General features: G+C 47.1%; 1 protein-coding gene across 6 annotated transcripts in view; it reads right to left on the minus strand.

Annotated features, from left to right (window-relative positions):
- LOC138759135 (synaptonemal complex central element protein 1-like) overlaps positions 1-23,924 on the minus strand; it is an 89,922-nt gene that overhangs the window by 19,446 nt on the left and 46,552 nt on the right. For all 6 annotated transcript variants that reach the window (XR_011354640.1, XR_011354639.1, XM_069929106.1 and 3 more), the window contains 3 exons: positions 7,347-7,401; positions 2,397-2,486; positions 1,101-1,164 (listed from right to left, as the gene is read on the minus strand). Coding sequence is in view for 4 of the 6 variants with exons in the window: in XM_069929106.1 (XP_069785207.1) it covers positions 1,101-1,164; positions 2,397-2,486; positions 7,347-7,401 (209 nt within the window). In the remaining 2 variants the exon portion in view is untranslated. The remainder of the gene's footprint in view (positions 1-1,100; positions 1,165-2,396; positions 2,487-7,346; positions 7,402-23,924) is intronic.

A 23,924-nucleotide genomic window follows, 5' to 3' on the forward strand; every position in this document is an offset into this window, starting at 1 on the left:
GCAGTACAGGCAGAAGCATTCTGACTGGTTTCATCACTGTCAATAAAAACACCAAATAGTGGAGAAAACCAGCAATATGTGTTTTTACTTCAACCACAGTATCTACAGATTTTTGTAATTTACTTGGTTCAATGTCAGGTATGGAGGTGGTAATGCCCCCTATAAGGACAGGCTACTGAGGGTTGTAAGCTCAGCCAGTGCCTTTGTGGATATTGGTCTTCACTCTATCGAGGACATCTTCAAGAGGCAGTGGCTCAAGAAAGCAGTCTCTATTCTAAAGGTTCCCCACCACCCAGGCCAGGCCCTCTTCACTCTGCTACCATCAGGAAGGAGGGACAGGAGCCTGAAGACGAGTACTCAGTGGCACAAGGACAACTTCTTCCACTGTCAGATTTCTGAATGGAAAATGGACCCCAGACACGACCTCACTTCTCTTGCACTGATTTATTTATTGAAACAACAAGTAATTCAATATTTTCACGTGAGGCTGCTGCAAAACAATGAAGTTTGTGACATGTTTATGACAATAAATTCTGAATCTGACAATTACAACATTTGAACAGGTGCATGGAGAGAGAAGATTTAGACCAGCCATTCTCAACAGGGGCCATACGGCGGGCCAGCTGGAGGCCACAGCACATTTGGAGGGGGGTGGGGTGGGGGAACTAATATCATAAATTGTTTTTTTATATCATCAGCAGAAGAGACAATGTTCAAAAGAAACCAACTAAACTTGACTGCTTCACAGAGAAGGGGGCCCATAAATGTTAAGGAGTGCAAAGGGGGCCATAGCCTAAAAAAAAGTTTGATAATAGTTCGTTTAAAGGAATATGGGCCAAATGCAGGCAGATGGGGAGACAACTTGGTTGGCAGGGACAATTTGGGCTGGAAGGTCTGTATGGTTCGATGAGTCCACTTCCAGCATCTGCAACATTTTGGTGACCAATGTTTATGCTCAGGTCTCTGGAGTGAGATGTGAACCCTCAACCCAGCAGCCCAGTGGTGTAGGGACAAACCACTGAAACCAAACAACATGGGGTGACACAAGGCAGCAATTTCGCACAGGAGGTTCAGGGCAAGACTCAAATTACTTTACTTACATAAAACTCTGCTGTCCACTGATGTTTTCTTATGAGCTCCTCAAGCTGCTGCTCAAATGCCACCCTGAAAAATGATGACAGGAACTATGAAACGAAACAGATCACTTCTCCAAGCTATTGTACTGTGTAATGCATCCAGATATAATACAATGACAGACTTGTCCCCATCAGTACTGTACCCCGGTGTAATACAGTGACAGACCCGTCCCCACCAGTATTGTATCCTGGTGTAATACAGTGACAGACCTGTCCCCACAAGTACTGTACCCCGGTGTAATACAGTGACAGACCCATCCCCACCAGGTCTGTACCCGGGTGTAATACAGTGACAGACCTGTCCCCACCAGTATTGTATCCCGGTGTAATACAGTGACAGACATGTCCCCACCAGTACTGTACCCTGGTGTAATACAGTGACAGACCTATCCCCACCAGTACTGTACCCCGGTGTAATACAGTGACAGATCTGTCCCCACCAGTATTGTATCCCGGTGTAATACAGTGACAGATTTGTCCCCATCAGTACTGTACCCCGGTGTGATACAGTGATAGACCCGTCCCCACCAGTATTGTATCCCGGTGTAATACAGTGACAGACCTGTCCCCACCAGTACTGTACCCCGGTGTAATACAGTGACAGACATGTCCCCACCAGTACTGTACCCCAGTGTTATACACTGACAGACCCATCCCCAGCAGTACTGTACCGTGTGTTATACATTGACAGACTGTCCCCAGTAGTACTGTACCCCGGTGTAATACAGTGACAGACCTATCCCTACCAGTACTGTACCCCGGTGTAATACAGTGACAGACCTGTCCCCACCAGTATTGTATCCCGGTGTAATACAGTGACAGATTTGTCCCCATCAGCACTGTACCCCGGTGTGATACAGTGATAGACCCGTCCCCACCAGTATTGTATCCCGGTGTAATACAGTGACAGACCTGTCCCCACCAGTACTGTACCCCGGTGTAATACAGTGACAGACTTGTCCCCACCAGTACTGTACCCCAGTGTTATACACTGACAGACCCATCCCCAGCAGTACTGTACCGTGTGTTATACATTGACAGACTGTCCCCAGTAGTACTGTACCCCAGAGTTATGCAGTGACAGGCCCATCCCCACCAGTACTGTACCTGGTGTTACAGAGTGTTAAACCCATCCACACCATATGGCACCGCGGTGTTATTTTACGGACACATTCAGGCCATGACATTAGAACTGGGCCCTCCACTTGTGCCAATGCACCATGGGACCCTATTCATTCAGTGACATTTGCCTTTCCTTACTTTTCTTTCCTCCTCTTCAGTTTCTCGTCCTTAATCTGGGCCCTGAGGGCCTCTATTTTCTGCTTGGTCTCTCCTCTTCCTTTCATTTCCCTTAAAAAGTCACAAAGAGCAGTTACAGTGCAATGGGCATCAGGGGAGGGCAGAGACTACTGTCTCTTGTGAAATGGTTTTCTGATTTGATTGATGAGCTGCTTTTTAGTTAATCTACCTCCCCAATCATACGCCTAAGGATTTCCTGTCCACAGATGTGGGAGTTGAAAGAGGGGGGGGGGGGGTTTCATTGAGGGATATTTGAGAGAACACATTGACACGTAAAAAGCAGGGGATAGTTGTAAACCCGTACCCAACAGCAGTTAGGATATACCTGGGGGATTTTATCCAGCTTCACAAAGTTTGAAGTTTCCATTTATTGTCAGAGTACATACAAAAGAGAGAAATGGAAACAAAGACAGAAATGTAAACAAACTGTGCCATAGAAAAAATATTCAGTAATAAATAATGTGAAAAGTAAGACTCCTTAAATGAATCCCTGATTGAATTTGATGTTGAGGAGTCTGATGATGGAGGGGTAGCAGCTGTTCCTGAACCTGAGGGTTAAAGTCTTGTGGCACCCATACCTTTTCCCTGATGGCAGCAGCGAGAACAGAACGTGTACTGGGTGGTATGGATCCTTGATGATCGCTGCTGCTCTCCGACTGCAGCATTCCCTATAGAGGAAATGACTCCACTGAGTCAATTCTTTTCATTCTCGATGGTGGGGAAGGTTTTGCCTGTAATGTCCTGGGCTGTGCTTACTACCTTTTGTGGGGCTTTCTACTCAGAAATATTGATGCCCCATGCCAGGCTGTAATGCAGTCGGTCAGCACACTTTCCACCACACCTTTGTAGAAATTTGCCAGGGTTTCTGTTATCATACCAAACTTCTGCAAAATCCTGAGGAAGTAGAGGCACTGACAAGCCTTCTTCATAATTACATTTGTGTGTTGGGTCCATGAAAGATCCTCTGAGATAGTGACTCCCTGGAATTTAAATTTGCTCATCCTCTCCACCTCTTTTCCACCAATGATCAGTGGATCGCACACCTCAGAGTTTTCCCTTCCTAAAGTCCACATTCAGCCGCATGGTTTTGGTGACATTGAGGGCGAAGTTGCTATTAGTACACCCTTCAGCCAAGTTTTCAATCTTCCTCCTATATGCTGACTCATCGCCCCTTTTATACAGCCCACTAGTCAAGTCAAGTCACCTTCATTTATTGTTCATACCATGGTAAAGATGAGATAGCATTTCTCCAGGACTAGAGAGCATATTTATATAAATAAAAATTAGAATAGAAGTTAAACACATTGAAATATTAAAATAATTAGATGTATACAGTAAAGGTCCATAGTACTCTATCCCCAGATGTCTGGGAATTCAGGAGTCTGATGGTTTGGGGGAAAAAACTGTTGCCCATTCTGGATGTAAGGGCCCGAGTGCTACGGTACCTCCTACCAGATGACAGAAGGGAGAACAGTTTATGTGAGGGGTATGTAGAGTCCTTCACAATGTTTATTGTCTTCCGCCTGCATCGAGTGTTGTCAACGTCCTCCATAGTAGGAAGAAGACCCCCAGTGATCTTTCCCGCGGACTTCACTATCCTCTGCAGGGTCTTGTGATCTGAGGGGGTACAGCTTCCAAACCAGGTGGTGATGCAGTTGCACGTGATGCTCTCAATACATCCTCTGTAGAATTAGTTAGGATGGAGGGTTGGAGATGAAACTCCTTCAGCCTTCGCAGGAAGTAGAGGCGCTGCTGGGATTTCTTGGATATGGAGCTGGTGTTAAGGTCGAGGTGAGGTTCTCCGCCAAGGAACTTGATCCTCTTGATGACCTCCACGGTGGAGCCGTCAATGATCAGTGGAGTGTGGTCCCCTCGGGGGCCTCCTGAAGTCGACAACCATCTCTTTTGTTTTATTAACATTTTCACATACAGCTTTGCATGAGTGTGTTAGCAACTGCACTTCATCTCTGTACACTGACCCATCATTCTTATTATATTATTGTTAGCATACCTGTAGATGGTATGCTACAGGAAAGGGCTTTGGCAAATACTAGAGCACCTCGGATGCCCCCCCAAGTTCCTCAACATGGTTATCCAACTGCATGAAAACCAACAAGGTCGGGTCAATGAGCTCTCTGAACCCTTCTCCATTGACAACGGCGTGAAGCAAGGCTGTGTTCTCGCACCAACCCTCTTTACTATCTTCTTCAGCATGATGCTGAAACAAGCCATGAAAGACCTCAACAATGAAGACGCTGTTTACATCCGGTACCGCACGGATGGCAGTCTCTTCAATCTGAGGCGTCTGCAAGCTCACACCAAGACACAAGAGAAACTTGTCCGTGAACTACTCTTTGCAGACGATGACGCTTTAGTTGCCCATTCAGTGCCAGCTCTCCAGCGCATGACGTCCTGTTTTGCGGAAACTGCCAAAATGTTTGGCCTGGAAGTCAGCCTGAAGAAAACTGAGGTCCTCCATCAGCCAGCTCCCCACCATGACCACCAGCCTCCCCACATCTCCATCGGGCACACAGAACTCAAAACAGTCAACCAGTTTACCTACCTCGGCTGCACCATTTCATCTGATGCAAGGATCGACAATGAGATAGACAACAGACTCACCAAGGCAAATAGCGCCTTTGGAAGACTACACAAAAGAGTCTGGAAAAACAACCACCTGAAGAAACACACAAAGATCAGCGTGTACAGAGCCATTGTCATACCCACGCTCCTGTTCAGCTCCGAATCATGGGTCCTCTACCGGCATCACCTATGGCTCCTAGAACGCTTCCATCAGCGCTGTCTCCGCTCCATCCTCAACATTCATTGGAATGACTTCATCACCAACATCGAAGTACTCGAGCTGGCAGAGTCCGCAAGCATCGAATCCATGCTGCTGAAGACCCAACTGCACTGGGTGGATCACATCTCCAGAATGGAGGACCATCGCCTTCCCAAGATCGTGTTCTATGGCGAGCTCTCCATTGGCCACCAAGACAGAGGTCCACCAAAGAAGAGGTACAAGGACTGCTTAAAGAAATCTCTTGGTGCCTGCCACATTGACTACCGCCAGTGGGCTGGTATCACCTCCAACCGTGCATCTTGGCGCCTCACAGTTCGGCGGGCAGCAACCTCCTTTGAAGAAGACCGCAGAACCCACCTCACTGACAAAAGACAAAGGAGGAAAAACTCAACACCCAACCCCAACCAACCAATTTTCCCTTGCAACCGCTGCAACCGTGCTTGCCTCTCCCGCATCGGATGTCAGTCACCAACGAGCTTGCAGCAGACGTGGACATACCCCTCCATAAATCTTCATCCGCGAAGCCAAGCCAAAGAAGAAAGAAGATGGTATTGTTCCAAGATCTTCTCAGTAATGGGGAGAGTTTTGCCTGTGATGTAACGGTGGGCCTGCATTGGGAAGGGGTTGAGGATCCTGCTGAGAAGTGGGAAGGATTTACCGAAACAGTTGCAGTCACAAGGAAGTTTGGTTCCAGGATTGAGCTGAAGTTGAGAAGGAGATTTCAGATCCTTTTTCGAAGAGTTCGGATAGAATTATGATTTAAGGACAGTTCCTTTGTTACTGTTATTAAACTCCTAAATTGACCTCATTGGTAAAAGATGATACCCCTGCACTGTTGTACCTATTCATTTGTCTCTTCCCTGCACTTTGTCTCTGTAATTCTGCACCCTCTGACTTACTGCAACACTACATTTCGTACTTTTGCTTCATTGCTGTACTTAAGCATGGATTGACTTGGTTGGATAGTGCATTCTTCCCTGTAACTCAGTACACATAACATTAAACAATTCAATTCAACTCATCCCAGGATAAATCGGATGAAACTGGAGGTTCAAGGACTACACCCCCTGTTTAGAAGGAGAAGCCTGGGAGACAACCCTTTAGAACAGTGACAGGGCTCAGCAGTCAAACTCGCACAGGCTGCAGGATGCTGGTGACCTGTGGTCCAAGGACCCCACAGGCTGGGGGCTGCTGGTGACTTGTGGTCGAAGGACCCACACAGGCTGCTGGAGACTGGTTCATGGGAACCAGACATCGGAAGCCGGAATTTGAGGGGGACTGAGGGCAAGAAGGGATCCTGATGAGCCTTGGGTGCTGACGGCTTCCTGATCGTGTTGGAGGTTTGGAAATGGAGTTCGGGTTGCTGGTGGATTGAACAGGAGTCTATGCAGCTGCAGAGGCTGATGGAGCACTGGAGGTGAATCCACGGACACTCAGTGCCTCTGAGGGGACTCTCTTTTGTTTCTCTTTCTGGGCAATGCTCACGGTGATTCTTTGTCTGTCTTACAGCAGGTAAAAACTGATGTCTGTCATGCATATTACACTTATAATGTAAGGAACTTTTGGAAATAGGTGAGAAATTTTGGGCTAAAAACAAGAAGGGAATGTGATATTCGTTTTAAATTGTAGTGGTGATGAGAAACCAAGTTAATCAAGTGGGCACACATTAGAGAGAGATTAGAATTGAGTATAGGGACTGGCAGGTGTTACAGAGTCAGGGAGGGGTGTAGGGGACCGGATGGGGTTACAGAGACAGGAAGGGGTGTGGGGACCCAAGGAGGTTACAGAGACAGAAAGGGGTGTAGGGGACTGGAGGGGGTTACAGAGACAGAAAGGGGTAGGGGACTGGAGGGGTTACAGAGACAAAGGGGGTGGGTGTATGGGTCTGGAGGTGTTACAGAGTCAGGGAGGGGTGTAGGAGACCGGATGGGGTTACAGAGACAGAAAGGGGTAGGGGACTGGAGGGGGTTACAGAGACAAAGGGGGTGGGTGTATGGGACTGGAGGTGATACTGAGACAGGAAGGGTTCACTGAGATGCTGAAAAGGGGGCAGAGACACAGGAGAAAACTGCAGAGATGTGCATGGAATGAAGCTGTGGTACTCCTACCTTTCTGACTGAGCGTAGCTTTGTTCATGCTGAAACTGCAGCCTTTTCAAAGTTGCTGGGTGAAAAAAAAAGGGCAAGTGGTTTGTATTATTTTTCGGTGTCACTCAACACCGTGGGCAAGGAGGGAATTCGAGGGATTTGGGGAGGGGAAGATAACCTCGGGTCAGAGCCAACCCACTGATGTTGTGTATGGGTCAGGGGCAGGCAGATCTGGTTGAGGATGGGGGGTGGGGGAAACTCTAACTGACCCACACTCTACCGGAAAGGAAGACTCTGCTAACAGAGAGGATGGGGTCCATCATGCACACAGCAACCATTGCCATGGGATGGGGGAGAGAACAATGTCAATGAAATATCATCAGATAATCTGCTCACTGTTTCTCATTTTTCCCTCTGACCCATAGAGATTGTGGTTTAAAGTTCTTTGTTTACATTTATTGTCAAAGTACATACACGTCATCACATAACCTTGAGATTCTTTTTTCAGGACAGATGTCAGGGAAACGTTTTATTTGTAACATTATAGGAAGGATCTGGAAGCTCTGGAGAGTTATCAGGTAAACCACAGACACGCTGAGGAATCTCAGCTGATTCCACAACCCCAAGAAGATAAAGACATAGAACCAGAGAAGACGACAGCACAGAAATAAGCCCCTTTGTCTCCTCTAGTCTGTTCTGAGATTTTCTTTTGCCTAGTCTCACTGACCTGCACCCAGTCCATAGCCCTCTATACCTCTCTCATCCAAGCCCCTGTCCAAATTCTCCTTAAATGTTAAAATTGTGCCCATATTCACCCCTTCAGCTCTTTCCACACTCCCACCGCTCTCTGTGTGAAGCAGTTTTCCTCCTCAACTTTTCCCTTCACTCTTAACCCATGTCCTCTGGTTTGCATTTCACCAACCCTCAGTGGAGACAGCCAAACTACGTTTACTGTCTATTCCTCTCATAAATTTAAATGACTCAATCAAATCTCCCCTCTTTTTCTTCTATGCTCCAGGGAATAAAGTCCAACCTTTCCCTGCAACTCAGTTCCTTAAGTCCAGGCAACATCCCAGTAAATCTTCTCTGCCCTCTTTCTATCTTTTTGGTATCTTTCCTGTAGTTCGGTGACCAAAACTGCCCCCAATTCTCCAAATTTGGCCTCACCAACATCTTATGTAACTGTACCATAACATCCCACCTCCTGGACTCAACACTTTGATTTCTGAAGGCCAAGGTGCCGAAAGCTCTCTTTACAACCCTATCCACCTGTGTCGCCACTTTCAGGGAATTATGTCTCTATGTTCCCAGATCCCTCTGTTCTCCCGCACTCCTCAGTGCCCCACCATTCACCGTGTGCGTCCTTTCTTGGTTTGTCCTTCCAAAATGCAACACGTTACACTTATCTGAATTAAATTACATCAGCCATTTTTCATCCTATTTTTCCAGCTGGTCCAGATCCCTCTGCAAGCTTTGAAAACCTCCCTTGCTGTCACAACGTCTCCAATCTTAGTGTCATCTGCAAACTTGCTCTCCAATTTACCACATTGTCATCCAGATCATTGATCTAGATGACAAACAACAATGGTCTCAGCACCGATCAGCATTATGATCACTGGACCAAAATTCCTTCATCAATGATTAAGAATTCTTTGTTTATTCTTGAAGGCCTCAGACCCCAGTCGTTGGCAATATTTCTTTATCTCCTATGCACACTGCAAGACCGGTTGAGTTCATGCAGCATTTCAGTGCATTTACTAAAATCAAAGCATCTGAAACTTTCACGTTTCACTAATATTTACAAGGACGTTGCTCGGACTGGAGAGCATGTCCATGAAGCAAGGTTGACAGAGCTAGGAGGCTTTTCTCTTTGGAGCGGCGGAGGATGAGAGGTGATTTAATTGAGGTGTGCAAGGTTATGAAGGATTAAGATGGGGTGGGAAGCCAGCACCTATTTCCCAGGGTGAAAGTAGCAAACACCAAAGGATGTTTATGGTGAGGGGAGGAAAGTTTAGTGGGTGCTTTTTTTACACAGAGGCTGATGCAATAGGGAACATTTAAAAGACTCTTAGACAGGAACATGGATGGAAGAAAAATGAAGGTTTTATGGGTATGAGGGAGGGAAGGGCGAGATTGATGTGCAGTAAGGTTTACGTAGGTCGGCACAGCATTGCAGACTGAAGTGTAATGCACCAAAGTGCTGGAGAAATTCAGCAGTTCACATAGCATCTATCGGAAGTAAAGGACTACCAACGTTTTGGGCCTGGGGACTTCTTCAAGGTGTGAGTGAAAAGCAATCTGGTGTCTGAATAAAAAGAAGGGGAGGGGAGGAGAGGAGGGAGGGAGGAAGGCGCAGGGGGAGGAGCACAGGCTGATAGTAAGAAGTCACTGGTGGATACAAGTTGGAGGGTGGAAGAAAAAGAAGATGAGAACAGATAGAGGGTGGGGTAGCTCTCTGAATGGAGAGAGAAGGGAAAAAGATGGCAAGCGGGAGTCAGGGAGACAGAGGAATAGGGAAAGAGAGATATTCCAGGGAGGGATTTAACCCAAAATTTAATTTAAATTTTATTTTACAGCACAGTAGAAGCCAAATCTGACTGATTAAATTCGTGCTGCCCAATTTTATGCAAATTAATCTACAACCCCTGTACCTCTTGAAAGGTGAGAGGAAACCGGAGCACCCAGAGGAAAACCACGCAGGTCATGGGGAGAATATACAAACTCCTTATGGACAGCACCAATTTGGAATGCCTGGCAACCCGTGCTGCCCGGCTACTTTGTCGATAGTTTGTCCCCTTGGGGGCACCCGCTACAACTTTATGAGGTGCTCCCGTTTCCCCCGTCGACACCCGCACCCAGAGCAACAGGGAGCAGATCAAGTTGAAAGGTGCAGAGTCCACGGCTGGGTCAACCGTGGTCTTGAGCAAGTGGTGTGCCGCTGGGGGAAGGGGGGAATCCAACGGGTCAAGCAGCAGCCAGGAAGCGACTTCGTCAGTCGCCGTTTTTGTTTTTCATTCAGAACCAGAGCAGGGTTACATTGAAAAATAAAGATCAATTAGTACAAAGCAGGGGCAGCACAAAAGCACTGTTGTGGGGTGATGGCTAAAACAGGGGTCAATTTTGACATTTAAGAAAAATTTGGACAGATACATGGATGGGAGGAGTATTTTGGGGTTTTGGTCCGGATGCAGGTCAGTGGGATGATGCAGAATAATAGTTTCAACTATCCCTAATTACTTGTCCCCCCCCCCCCCCCCCCCCCACAGCTATCTGTGGTACGATTTACATAGATTTACCACTCACTGACTGGAAAAACCTCTCCTCATCTGTGTTGTAAAGGAGACGTCCTTTTATTCTGAGACTATGCCCTCTGGTCCTAGTCTCTCACACTTTCTCCACCTCTACTCTGTCTTGCCCTTTTATAATTAATGCCCCTTCCCCAATGTCAAGCATATCGTACCACCATATTGTCAAGCGTATCTGTGGCACCCTGTCGACTTATGTGGCCACACTGGAGACATACTGTACTTTTCATTTAATTTAAAATTAGACATACAGCACGGTAACAGGCCCTTCCAGCCCATGAGCCCAAGGCTTCCATGGATCTACCAGTGTTCACCCATTTCAATTCCCCATTCCATTCTTTTGCTGACATCTGTCCATGGCCTCATGCACTACTGGACTGAGACCACTCGCAAAATGGAGGAACAACACCTCATCTTCCGTCTGGGCCCCCTACAACCCAATGGCATTAACGTCAAATTTTCCAGTTTCCATTAGGAATTCCCCCCCACCCCCACACCTTCTTCACTGTTTCCCTTCCTCATCTCCTTTCACTGAGCCAAAATTAATTCTCACCTTTCCTTTTATCATATCCAATTACCACCTCTTATCTGTTGGTCTGGACTCCTCCCCAGCCAGTCTTTGCCTTTAATTCAGAAGCCTGTCTGCTTTTTACAGCAACAGCTTCACAGCACCAGCGATCAGGAATGGGGTTTGAATCCCGCGATGACTGTAAGGAATTTGTCTGCTCATCCTGTGTCTCCGCGGGCTTTTCCCAGGGCTCCAGTTTCCTCCCAACATTCGAAATCTACTGGGGGTGTAGGTTAATTGGGTGTAAATTGGGCAGCACAGAATTGTGGGCTGAAAGGGCCTGCATACTGTGCTGTATGCCTGTGTATGTGCAGGCATATTTACTTTTCACACACAGAATATGGTGGGTGTCTGGAATGCATTGCTGGATGTGGTGGTAGAGGCTGGTACAATAGGGACATGTAAAAAGACCCCGAGACAGGCACATGATGTCAGAAAAATAGAGGATTATGGATGTGAGGTAGTGAAGAGTTAGATTGTTGTGGAGTAGGTTTATATAGGTCAGTGCAACATTGTGGGCCTGCACTGTACTGAAATTTTCTGTGTAAAAACATGGAAATTCTGGAGGATCCTGTGCAAGGTATTGCTGATGTTTCAGGCCCGAGCCTTTGCTCAAGGTACTAGGGCCTGAGCCCTTTCTTGAGGTATTCCTCAAAGAATGTTCTATTGTATGTTCCATAATGAGGGTGATTCCTTCTGTGGATTTCAGGCAATGAGTTCCAGAACCCCTCCCTCCCCAAGGGGAAACCCCCTTGAATTCCCTGCCAATCGTTCGACTTTAAAACTACGCTCCTCCCCTCCCAACCCAACTCCACCAGCTGTTGATCCTTCTGGCCAGAGAATTCTTATCCACGCCTTTCATCGTTTCCTGGAGAGCGATTCCTGTGTCACAAGGATCTATGCTTTGTTACGCACGTCATTAGGTTTAAAATGCTTCAAGTTGTCCTGAGATCAAAGAGAGGGCCCTGCCTTGGCAAACCACAAGGTGCATAATGAGTTACAGATGGACGTCAGAGAGCCATTAGCGGCTCTTTCACATGTTCAGATCCCATCCAAAAGTGAGATTTAGCCCAGTTACATCATTCAAGGATAATTTCCATTTGACCAGCTTTCAACCAAGTAAAAAATGTACAAAGATATTGGCAGAACTTGAGGAACTGAGTTACAGGGAAAGATTAAACAAGTTGGGACTTTATTCCTTAGAGAGCAGAATGAGGGTCAGAATATTGATAGAGACATGGAAAATTATAAGGGATATAGATAGAGAAAATTCAAGCAGGCTTTTTCAACTGAGGTTACAGGGGAGTTAAAAAAAAACAGATGGTCATGGGTTAAGGGTGAAGGGTAGAAGTTTAAAGGGAACATCAGGGGAACTCCACAGAGAGTGGTGGGAGTGTGGAACAAGATGAAGTGGTGAATGCAGGCTCAATTTTGACATTTAAGAAAAATTTGGACAGATACATGGATGGGAGGAGTATTTTGGGGTTTTGGTCCGGATGCAGGTCAGTGGGATGATGCAGAATAATAGTTTGGTATGGGCAAGAAGGGACGAAGGGGCCTATTTCTGTGCTGCAATGATCAATGGTTCTACAATATCAACATTGAATCCCCCTATTTCAGGTAACCCTCACTTCACACACACTTGTTTTTTCCCTTCACCTCTCCTGTCCCTCCTGGTTCTATATGCCCATCATCCCACCCACCACCTACCTCCATCAATCCTTCCCTCCTCATCTGGTTCTACCACCACCTCCCTTCAAAAATCCCTCCCTCCTCCTGATTCCACCCATCACCTCCTGGCATCAATCCCACCTGCCATCATCCCCTCAGCCCCCATCTGCTTCTACCCACCACCTCCCAGCCCCTTTTACATGGTGGTCAGGCCCGTAATTAACTGCTGTGTCAACACCATGTACGTGACTATACACTCTCCAGTCCTGCAGCTAGTGGATTACTCTGCTCCCCTCACCCTCCTGACTTTTCCCCTATCTCCATGGCCACTTGTTCCAAGGCTGCTTCTGTTTGAGGTGTATTCTTTTCAAGCAGCTCCCGAAGGGAATGGCACGTCCCATTTAAAGGCACGCAATGGCAAAGGGAATTTTTAACCTTCCACTTATACCCAAAAGTCTTCAGGAAAATGAGTGGGGAGGGGAGGGGAAGGTTTTCCAACTGCATTTTTACATAGCACTTGAAAGCCGGGTATTATCTGCCTTTCGAGCAATGGGAAGAACGCATTGAAGGCAGATTGGGGGGGGTCTATCTGGCTTTGATCCGCCAAGGTAGGTAGTCAGAGATGGAGCATATTGATACGTGATCAGTCTAAAAGGGCAAGCTGTGTTGCCACGCTGTTGTGCTGCATGTCGTCCCACCTCTTACTTTGGGAAGCCGGCTTGCTGCGTAAAAGGACTCACGGACCTAGCTTTACTTCTGTTCTGTGTGAACAACCAAGCCAGCAAAAGAAAGGGGGGTGGGGGAAATCCAGCTTAGAAAGGGATGTTTGGTCATCTTCCGGGTAGTGGGTGGGGAGGTAATATGGTCTTTCCCTGGCAAGGACCCTGGTGATTTGGCAAACATCTCCCCGCCCCTCCCCCCATGCCAGTCAGAGGAAACCACCACTGGGAGGTTCTGTTTGCAGTGAGGTTGAGGTCAGTCTCGGTGGGCAATGCATGCCTGCAAAGGGGGTCAAGCATACTGTGTCAAATCCGAGAGGGTGGAGGGAGTTGGGAGGGCTCCTCCAGAGAAGCTGAGATATCAGTGGCAGAGTGAAGGACTGAAAACCCAACTGATTCAAGCGGAGTATCAGGGAAAGGTTTTCAAATGCAAATGCCCTCCCTGAATGTTCCTGCCCCGCCCCATGGGAGAGCCTGTGGGTTCCACAAATGGCCAAGTCAGCTGCCTGAGAACCAATGGAATTGGATTGGGAAGCACGTCATCCCTGATCTGGCTGGGAAGAAGCTGTTCCTCTGTCAACTGGCACAGACGTCAGACATTACAAGGCTTCGATTGTGTCCCAAGGAAGTTCAAGGTAAGAGCAGCAGAACTGGGCCATCCGACCCGTTTAGTCTGTGCCACTATTTCCAATCATGATTGGTAGTAAGTACTATGGGATGGTTGGGAGAGGGAGGAAAGGTAGTGGGGAGAGAGCGCTGCAGGAAGGGCAGTGGGGAAGGAGTGTTACTTTGTGGAAAGTGCAGCACCATTCTTTTTAATTTTTTAAAAAATTTAAATATATTTAAATTTAGACATACAGCATGGTAACAGGCCTCAAGCCCATGCCACCCACTTACATCCAATGGACCTACAACCCCTGGTATGTTTTGAAGGGTGGGAGAAAACTGGAGCTTCCCCCCCCCCCCCTCCGGGGGAAACCCATGCAGACACAGGGAGAACATACCAACTCCTTATAAACAGCGTGGGGATTCGAACCCTGGACCCGATCGCTGGCACTGTAACAACGTTGCACTAACCACTATGCCAATCGTGGCGCCCCTTAAAAATATTCAAAAACTGAGGAAGACTGTTGCAAAGACTCAGGAACATCAGAGGGAAAAGAAAAACTATTTCAACTCATCCGTCTTCAGATGGTGGAGAGGAAACCTCTCCACATTCAGCCAGTCCAGATCTCCAAGCATTGTACATTTCAATCTCCAGCAACCAGCTTAGTCACGCTGACCTTACGAGAGAATCCACCCATTTCAGGTACTCTGACATTTCAAACATTTTTTCCCCCAATGACAGTGATAAAGTGGCATGCAGTTTCATAAGAAACAGGAGCAGCAGTAGGGCCTGCTCAGCCATGCAGCTCATCTTAAAGGTTCCTTTTATTGTTATCCATTAAATATAATTCAACTTTTGTCTGCCATGAGCATTGCCCCTATTGATAGGAGAAAGCAAAAGCGAGTCCCTCCAGAGACAATGAGTGTCCATGGATTCATCTCCCACAACCACACAGACTCCTCGATCCATCCTGAGCTCCAGATACAAACCTCCCATGTGATTAAGAAGCCTTCAGTGCCTGAGACCCTTTAAGGAGCCCTTTCCCTCAGCACCTTCTCAATCCCGGTTCCTTTACCCAGTTCCTATGAGCCGGTCTCCAGCAGCCTGCAGTCTGTGTGGGCCCGTCCTTCAGCCTTTGAGCCCCTCACTCCTCTTCTATGCTCAGTGTTGTGGGAGATGAGTAAAACTAATATGAAAATATGTGTAATTGAATAAAGCCAGTATGAATAGGATAAGGGTAGATAATAGAAAGAATGTAGGAAGTAAAGTTAGTCTGAATAAGATAAGGGTCTTCTAGCCTTAGAGAGAGTCTCAGCAAGTTCCACATATAAGATAGTAAGCCCTGAGGGTTGGGAAGGTGTGAATAAAGACAAAGGCAGGTGAATAAGGACAATGACATGAGGGGACACCGTCAAGATACCCCCTGGTCCTCCAAGTTCATGTAGGCAGACAGGATTGCCTAATGCCAAACTCATCCAGGAGGCAGAAGAATGTAAGGGGGAGGGTACTTCTATACTAAATAAACTGTATAAAAGTTGGGTGAGCCCCAGTGTGTGTGTGTATTCCCAGGGTAAGGGGAAGCACCCAACTTTGCATTGTTGTATAATAAATGTTCTTTGTTCTCAATTTTTGTCTCGAGCAAATTCTGTGAAGGTACATCTGTTTCTCACAAATGGAGGCTCATCTGGGATCCTACTCCCTCCACTGACAGAGTGCTCGACGACGAAGGTAAGTGCACCCTGGCTGATTCAGCTGGACTCACGGACGACGGGTGGCTGGTCAGTGGATGAAGCGAGTTATATCCGAGAAGAGGCACTGAGAACAAACGACGGGAGGACGTTAAGGAAGCGTGCTAGGAATAGCTACTGGATCCCGGTAAGAGGAATTTTACTTACCTGTTAGTATGGGAGGTGTGAGTAGCAAGGGAAATAGTCCTAAGGAAGGACGGGACGATCAGATAACTAAGCAAAGTCCGTTAGGATTAATGCTATCTGATTGGGGTGCGGGGAGAACCCGCGGGAAAGACAAACAGACCATGGTCAGGTTTTGCTGTCTGGAATGGGTTAAAAACCCAATAAAATGGAATTCGGTATATTGGCAAAAGTTCGGATCCGATGAGGACTGGATGTGTCAGGCATTGAACATCTGGCTCTATCAAAATCAAAGAGATAATATTGAGAGCAGAGAATATGCAGAGAATATGCAGCCTAGCCTGCTGGCTCAGTGGATCGGTTGATCAACTGGTTTTGAATGAAAAGGAATGTAAAGACAAGAAGGATGAGGAACCTTTTGTCCCTGAAACACAAGGATGGGATGTGTTACATTCCCTTCCTCCACCTTATGCTCCTCCTATGCCGGCTCCTATCTTTCCCTTCTCTCCTATGCTCTACCCTTCTTCACCTTCCCCTCCTCCTCCACAGCTAAAGAAAGGAGAAGAAAGTAGGGGTGGTATGATGCACAAAGTACTAGATTACCACCTCAATTGACCCTTTGATTAATTTCCCGGAGAGCAGGAATCTAGACATTATAAAGGAGAGGATAAGCCAGAAATTAACTGGATGAGACCTTTACGGGAAGTTCCCATGGGAGGGGGTCTCGGTTTCGTAAATGTGCCCCTGACTAGTACGGAGGTGCGTAATTTTAAGAGAGAATGCCCAATAAACAGAAAGGAAAGGCTAAGATTTTGATGCAGGCAGTCAAGGAAGTCGTGGAGGGACAGCAGGGAAAGGGTAGGGGCTCTGTGCTAGCTCCTGGACATTGGGAGGAGTTCCGGGAGTGGGAAAGTAGAGACCAGAGCAGGGGCAAGGGTAGAGGGGAATTCTGGGGACGACGACCGTTCCCGGGACCTCATGGTAATCCCGGTAGGAATTGGGAAATAGGAGCATTAGTTTGCTACCATTGTAAAAAGGAGGGACATTTTAAGAGAGAATGCCCAATGCGAGCCAGGGAGACGCGATCTTACGCACTGATGGAAGCAGATTATGAATAGGGGAGGTCACGGTTCTCAGTCAATACACACCATGGGGCTGCACGGAGAACCATTGGTAAATTTAAGCATAGGACCCCACAGTGACAAGATGACCTTTTTAGTAGATTCTGGGGCAGCCCGGTCTAGTATTTTACAACCACCCGAGGGTGTTAAGATAGAGGGGACAGTGATGATTTCGGGAGTAGGAGGAAGAGATTTTACGGTCCTTGTATTAAGGGATGTAAGAATACAAATGGGAGAGAAGATAGTAAAGGAGGTCATTCTACTAGTTCTCCAAGCTGGAGTTTGTTGTTAGGATGAGATTTACAGGACCAATTGGCTATCGGCACCAGACCACAGGAATCAGGATACCCCCCTGGTCCTCCAAGTTAACAGAAACAGCACATAGGCAGACAGGATTGCCTAATGCCAAACTCATCCAGGAGGCAGAAGAATGTAAGGGGGAGGGTACTTCTATGCTGAAATAAACTGTATAAAAGTTGGGTGAGCCCCAGTGTGTGTGTTTATTCCCAGGGTAAGGGGAAGCACCCAACTTTGCATTGTTGTTCTCAGTTTTTGTCTCGAGCAAATTCTGTGAAGGTACATCTGTTTCTCACACTGTTCAGTAGGATTGGCTCCTAAGCTTCACCTTCTCATGGTGGGGGGGGGGGGGGGGGAGAAGGTTTGGGTTGTTTTCCCTCTGATGGTCTACTGCTTCCCCTAGAGTCTGCAACCCTTCGTGGCTGCTGCTGAACCACCATCTTAAGCATAGACTTCCATGGTTGCAGGAATTTTAAAAAACACTAAAGCCTATACGGAGCCGTTGGCATCAGGAACCGCACAGAGCAGTGTCTGCTCACTCTGGTCCGCACCAGCAGCTCTGGCAGCACCTTTTTAAAAAAATCTTGCTGTGGACCTGGCTTCCCTTTTCCCAGAACGTTAAGTTCCCCTGCTTTCTGATTCCTTCCTTTTTTGAATGACACGGTTACGCCAGTGTTAGGGACAAGAATTGAGTCCCATGCTGTCTGTAAGGAGTTTGTACGTTCTCCCCATGTCTGCATGAGTTTCCTCCCACCCTTCAAAAATGTACTGGGGGTTGTAAGTCAATTGGATGTTAATTGGGCGGCACGGGCTCATGAGCTGAAATAAATGTCTAAATAAAATTAAATTAATGAAGGATTTATATCCGATATCTTTTTTCCCAATTAAAACTTCTACAAATCAAGGGAATTTTGGAAACCTGAAACTGACACACTATTTCCCTCATAATTTCTTTTTAGGATCCGAAGATGGAGTCCACGAGGAGCTAGGATGTCAGCCTACAGCGCCAATAATTTGCCACTGGTTGTAATCAGGCCCTTCAGCCCAGCTTGTCCACGTAGAACGTGACCTACCTAAGTTTGTTCCATTTGCCTGTGTATGGCCCATTTGCTCTAAATCTTTCCTATCCAAATGTCTTTTAAGCAGAGTCCTAAGGAGCTTGTAGCCAAAAGATTGTAACTAATTTAAAAAAAATTACTACAGCACTCTAGAAACCAATTCTGGCCACTCTGCCCAACGTCACCCAAATTAACTTGCCACCCTCATACGATTTGGAAGGTGGAAGGAAACCAGAGACCTGGGGAAAATCCACGCAGGTCAGAGGGGAGAACATACACACTCTACACACAGCGCTGGATTTGAATCCAGGCTGTCAGTGCTGTAATAACGTTGTGCTGCTGCTGTTCGAACGTGATTTTAATTTTGATTTTCAGCATCTGAATATTCATTTTTAATTAACCTATTTAACTTGCTTTCTATTAATTTCTCAGACTTGTTTCACTTGGTTTACCAATTTCCTTTTGGAGACTGCTTTTATATTTCTGTCTAACCTGATCTGCCTTTTCCAGTGAAACATTTGTTCATTCCTCAAGTTCTGCCCGACCTTCTGAGTCTGATCTGCAATGGCATGGTGTTCTCTTGCATCTGATTTGCCGTGGAGCCCGAGGCTTCGTCTTGGAATGTTTCTCTCTGGTGGGAATGTGTGTAGGCTGCCTCTTTTCAAAGCTGCCCTTAAATGTTCATTGCGACTGTCTGATCCTACAACCTAATTTTCTGGCTCAGTTCCATGCCTTGGTCATGGACATATCCTTCCCTTAAACTGTAAGGTTTAACTTTTTTATGACGATTGTTGCGACCTCAGGGATCCTTCACAGAGAGGTCAAGTAATTAATCCTATTGCACAATACCAGCCCTAATGTATCCTGCTTAGTTTCAGAATGTGCTGTTCAAATACACTATCCAGGAAACACAATGAACACATCATCTACATTACCTCATCGCGACACTATTTTAAAAATTTTCATGTTTTGTCTTGTCACTCAGACCACTGGGTCTATGGCAGCTCACAAAATGGCAGCTCTGCCAGAGCTTCTATTACAATAGCTGTGTCTCTGATGCAGGCCCAGGAGAGCATTGCTGGGTCGAAATACCAACGGCCCCGGCATAGGCTTTAACGGCCTGATAAAGCAGACTACGGTGTTTTTTTAAAAATCTCAAAATCACAGGGTCTGTGCCCATGATGCCAGTGCTTGTCGGGCAGCAGTCATGAGGGGGTGGCAGACTCTGGTGGTGCAGTGAACTGACACAGTGTACCTGAGAAGGAGAAAGAGAGGAGACAACCCTTCAGGACAGAGACTGCGGCAGTGGATGGGCAAGGGGCTTAGTGGCTGCGGGCGCCTAGCTACGTGTGTTTGAAGAACTCACATAGGCTGCCGGCTGTTGACGACTTGGACTGTAAGGACCCACACAGGCTGCTAGTGACGAGGTCAGGGGCTACAGGAGACTGGGAACTGCTTATCGGAGCTGGGATTCGAGAGGGTGCTGTAGATAAGCTCGGTTCCTGAAGGACCTCGGGTAGGCTTCCTGATTGTATTGGAGGCTTGGGTGGCCAATGGATCGAAGACGAGTCTGTGTGGCTGCAGAAACTGCGGAAGCGCTGAAAGTGAATCCACAGACACTCAGTGACTCTGAAGGGACTCTTGCTTCTCTTTCTCCTATTGTTAGGAGTGCCAGGCAATGCTCACAGTGACTTTTTCTTTCCCTTCGGCAAGCTGAAGTGCATCATGTATATTTTTAATATATTATTACATGACAATAAAAGGAATCTTTGAAGAGTCCCATTCACCTCCTTACTTCCCCGCAACTCCTTCACTCTCATGCAAGCCCACCCATCTACCCTGTAGGTGACTTCCAGCAGCTAATATACAGACAAACAATACATATGAAGTTACAGGTTAATTTGGTTTAAATGGCCGTAATTGGCTTCTACTATGCTGTACTTAAATTTTTGCGAAAGGATTAAAAATGTAAACCTTCCCTCTTTCACTCTTGACCCACATCCTCCAGTTCTTGTCTCATCCAACCTCAGTGGGAAAAGCCTACTTGCATTTACTCTCTCCGTAACCCTCATAATTTTGTACACCTCTCTCAAACCTTTTATTTCTTGCACTTAGTGTGAATTACCTGTTCATCCTTTTAGAATTATTACCCCTTTCTCAGTCTCATGGTATATTGTGGTAATTTAATTTGTTGTAGGTATATCTCAGCCAAGTAGAAATTTTGGTGTGACTGCACTGTACATGTAAATTACTATAAAATCTCATTACTCATTATCAAGTAAGAGTTCTCATTGCTGTCATACAAAGAGCAAGGTGGAGCTCTCCCAGTGTGTGCCTTCAACCAGTTGCAGTAAATAATTTCCACATATCCTGGAGTCGTAGAAGGCGGCTCTTTGGCCCATTGAACTTGTACTGGCTTATGAAACAATTCCATTTGCCCTGCTGCTCTTCTCTGCAATTTATTCTCACTGCAGAATTTTACCAGCCAAAGGCAGTTGGGGCAGTTCACGGTGAGCGAATAACCCACTGACAGAGCAAAGTGGAGCAACTGAAGGGAAACTCTCTGGTCACAAGGAGAACAATGCAAACTCTTCACACACCCATATTCACACACGCGTTAACACACACATACACATACACACACGCACACAACACAATCGCACGTGCGCACACACAGAAACACAGACACATACATATACACACAGACATGCACAAACACATGCATGCACAAGCACAGACACATACAAAGAGATAGATGCACACACATGCATACACAGACACACACAAGAACAGACACTCACACACATAAACACAGACACAAAAAGCACACACACATGCGCACACTCAGAAACATATACACATCGAACACACAGACACATGCACAGATGTAGACTCACAGATGTCCACACATACAGACATTGTAAGGCACTACCAGTAACCACAGAGACAAGCTGAGAAAACGATAGGCTTTAATACACAGAAGAACCTTGCTGGCCTGGATCCCAGGATAGGAATGGCGGCGAGGGAAAGGTGGCTCGACCTTTATGGCCCAGGATCACAGGGGAGGAGTCATAGGGTATGAGTCATCTGTGGGCGGACCAACTCCATATATACCACCGACAATGATAACTATATATAATGGAGGAAACATATCACCACATTCACCCCTCCTTTTAGAACAGAACCCCCGCCCCCCCTTTAGATCTGAAACAGAAAAAAATGCCAAGACTAAAGATTCAGTCTCATCGGTGACCTCCTCTGTCTATGGGACCTTCAGGGAGCAGGGTTGGAAGTAGTCTGCTATTCCACCAGCCAAGTGTCTACAGGCGGGGTCACCATTGGACTAGACAGAGAGGGTACTGTTTGTGTCGGGGCGATGTTGGTCACAGAACTGAAGAGAGGCGGGGTCAGTGCCCTGATGGGAGACGGTCCCGTTGGAGTGAGGTCCACAGGGGGGGGGGGTGGTGGTGGGGGTGGTGGTGGTATCCCAGGTGAACCTGCCCCTAAAAGTGAGTCCCATTACAGGGTAGCATGAAACACAGGGTTAACAGGGGTGTAACAAGTGGTTCCGAGCTCTCTGGCATACACCAGATCTCGGATGGGTACAGTGTCCTCGTAGCCATTGGGGTACCTCACAAAGGTGTACTCAGGATTTGCATGAATGAGGTACACCTCTTCGACCAACGGCTCAGTCTTATGGTCCCTCATGTGCCTCCTGAGCAGGACTAGACTTGGTGTCACCAAACATGGAGGAATCGAGGAACATTCACCGACTACCTAGGGAAGGCAAACATGTGTTCATGAGGGGTGGTATTTGTAGCGGTACAAAGGAGCGAGCAAATGGCATGCAGTGCCTCTGGAAGGACATCCTGCTAGCACGACACTGGCAGGTCTCTGGACTTCAGGACCAAGAGCACAACCTCCAAAACAGTGGCGTTCTCCCATTCCACCTGTCCATTACCCCAGGGGTGATAACTGGTGGCTATGCCTCTGGCGAGAAAGTACTGCTGCAGCTCCTCAATCATGAATGAGGATCTTCGGTCACTTTGGATGTAATCAGGTACCCAAACAGAGTAAAGATACTGTCACTGTGGCCGAGGTCATATCCAGACAGGGGATGGCAAAAGGGAACTGGAAGTATTCGTCAATAACATTCAGGAAATAAATATCCTGTTCAACGAAGAAAGAGGGCCCTTGAAATTGACGCTCAGTCGTTCGAATGGGCGAGTGGCCTTAATGAGGTGTTCCTTGTCAGGTCTCTAGAACTGAGGCTTGCATTCTGGGCAGACCCGACAGCATCTGGTCATGGACCTGACATCCTCGACAAAGTACGGGAGGTTCCAAGTTTTGATAAAGTGGAACAGTCTCGTAACTCTGGGGTGTCAGGCTTCGAGGTGGTTGAGATGCATACTGGCACATATCCCCCGGGATAGGGCATCAGGCAGATCGTTGAGTTTACCTACCCAGTACAAAATATCATAATTAGAGGTGGAGAGCTCAATTCTCCACCTGAGAATCTTGTCATTCTTGATTTTACCCCACCGCTGCGTGTTGAACATGAAAGCGATGGCCCATTGGTCCATAGCAGGGTAAATCGTTTCCCGGCCAGGTAGTGGTGACAGTGGCGCACCACCTCAACAATTGCCTGTGCCTCTTTCTCAACTGAGGAGTGCCGTGTCTCAGGGCCGTGAAGGATACGGGAAGAAAAGGTTACTGGCCTCTCTGCCTGGTTTAGTGTGGTGGCCAGCGTGAAGTTGGAAGCATCGTTTTCCATCTGAAAAGGGATGGATTCGTCCAGGGCATGCATCGTAGGCTTAGTAATGTCCTCTCGGATCTGTTGAAAAGCAGCCTGGGACTCCGCTGATAATGGAGACATTGTGGACCCAATGAGGTGTAGATGGGCACACCCACTGGGCATAATAGGCGATATCCCCAGGCACCTCTTCAGTGCTTTCAGGGTGTTCGGGACTGGGAGCTCCATTAGGGGCTGCATGCAGTCGGGGTCTGGGGCAATGACACCATGTGGCTTGATGCATCCTAGGAGAGCCAGGCGATTGGTATTAAAGACACACTTGTCTTTATTGTATATAAGATTGAGGGACCTTGCAAGTCTGCAGAAATTTAGCTAGGTTAGCGTCATGGTCCTGTTGATCATGGCCACAGATGGCGACATTATTGAGGTAGGGGAAGGTCGCTGCCAGATTAAGCTCCTCCACCATCCTATCCATCACCCTCTGGAATGCGGAGATGCCATTGGTGACACCAAAAGGAACTTGGAGAAAATGAAAAAGTTTCCCATCAGCCTCAAAACCTGTATAAATTCAGTCATTGGGGCAGAGGGGAAGTTGGTGATAGGCTGACTTAAGGTCAATGGTCGAGAAT

Source organism: Narcine bancroftii, chromosome 3, assembly GCF_036971445.1.
Source record: "Narcine bancroftii isolate sNarBan1 chromosome 3, sNarBan1.hap1, whole genome shotgun sequence".
NCBI lineage: Eukaryota > Metazoa > Chordata > Chondrichthyes > Torpediniformes > Narcinidae > Narcine > Narcine bancroftii.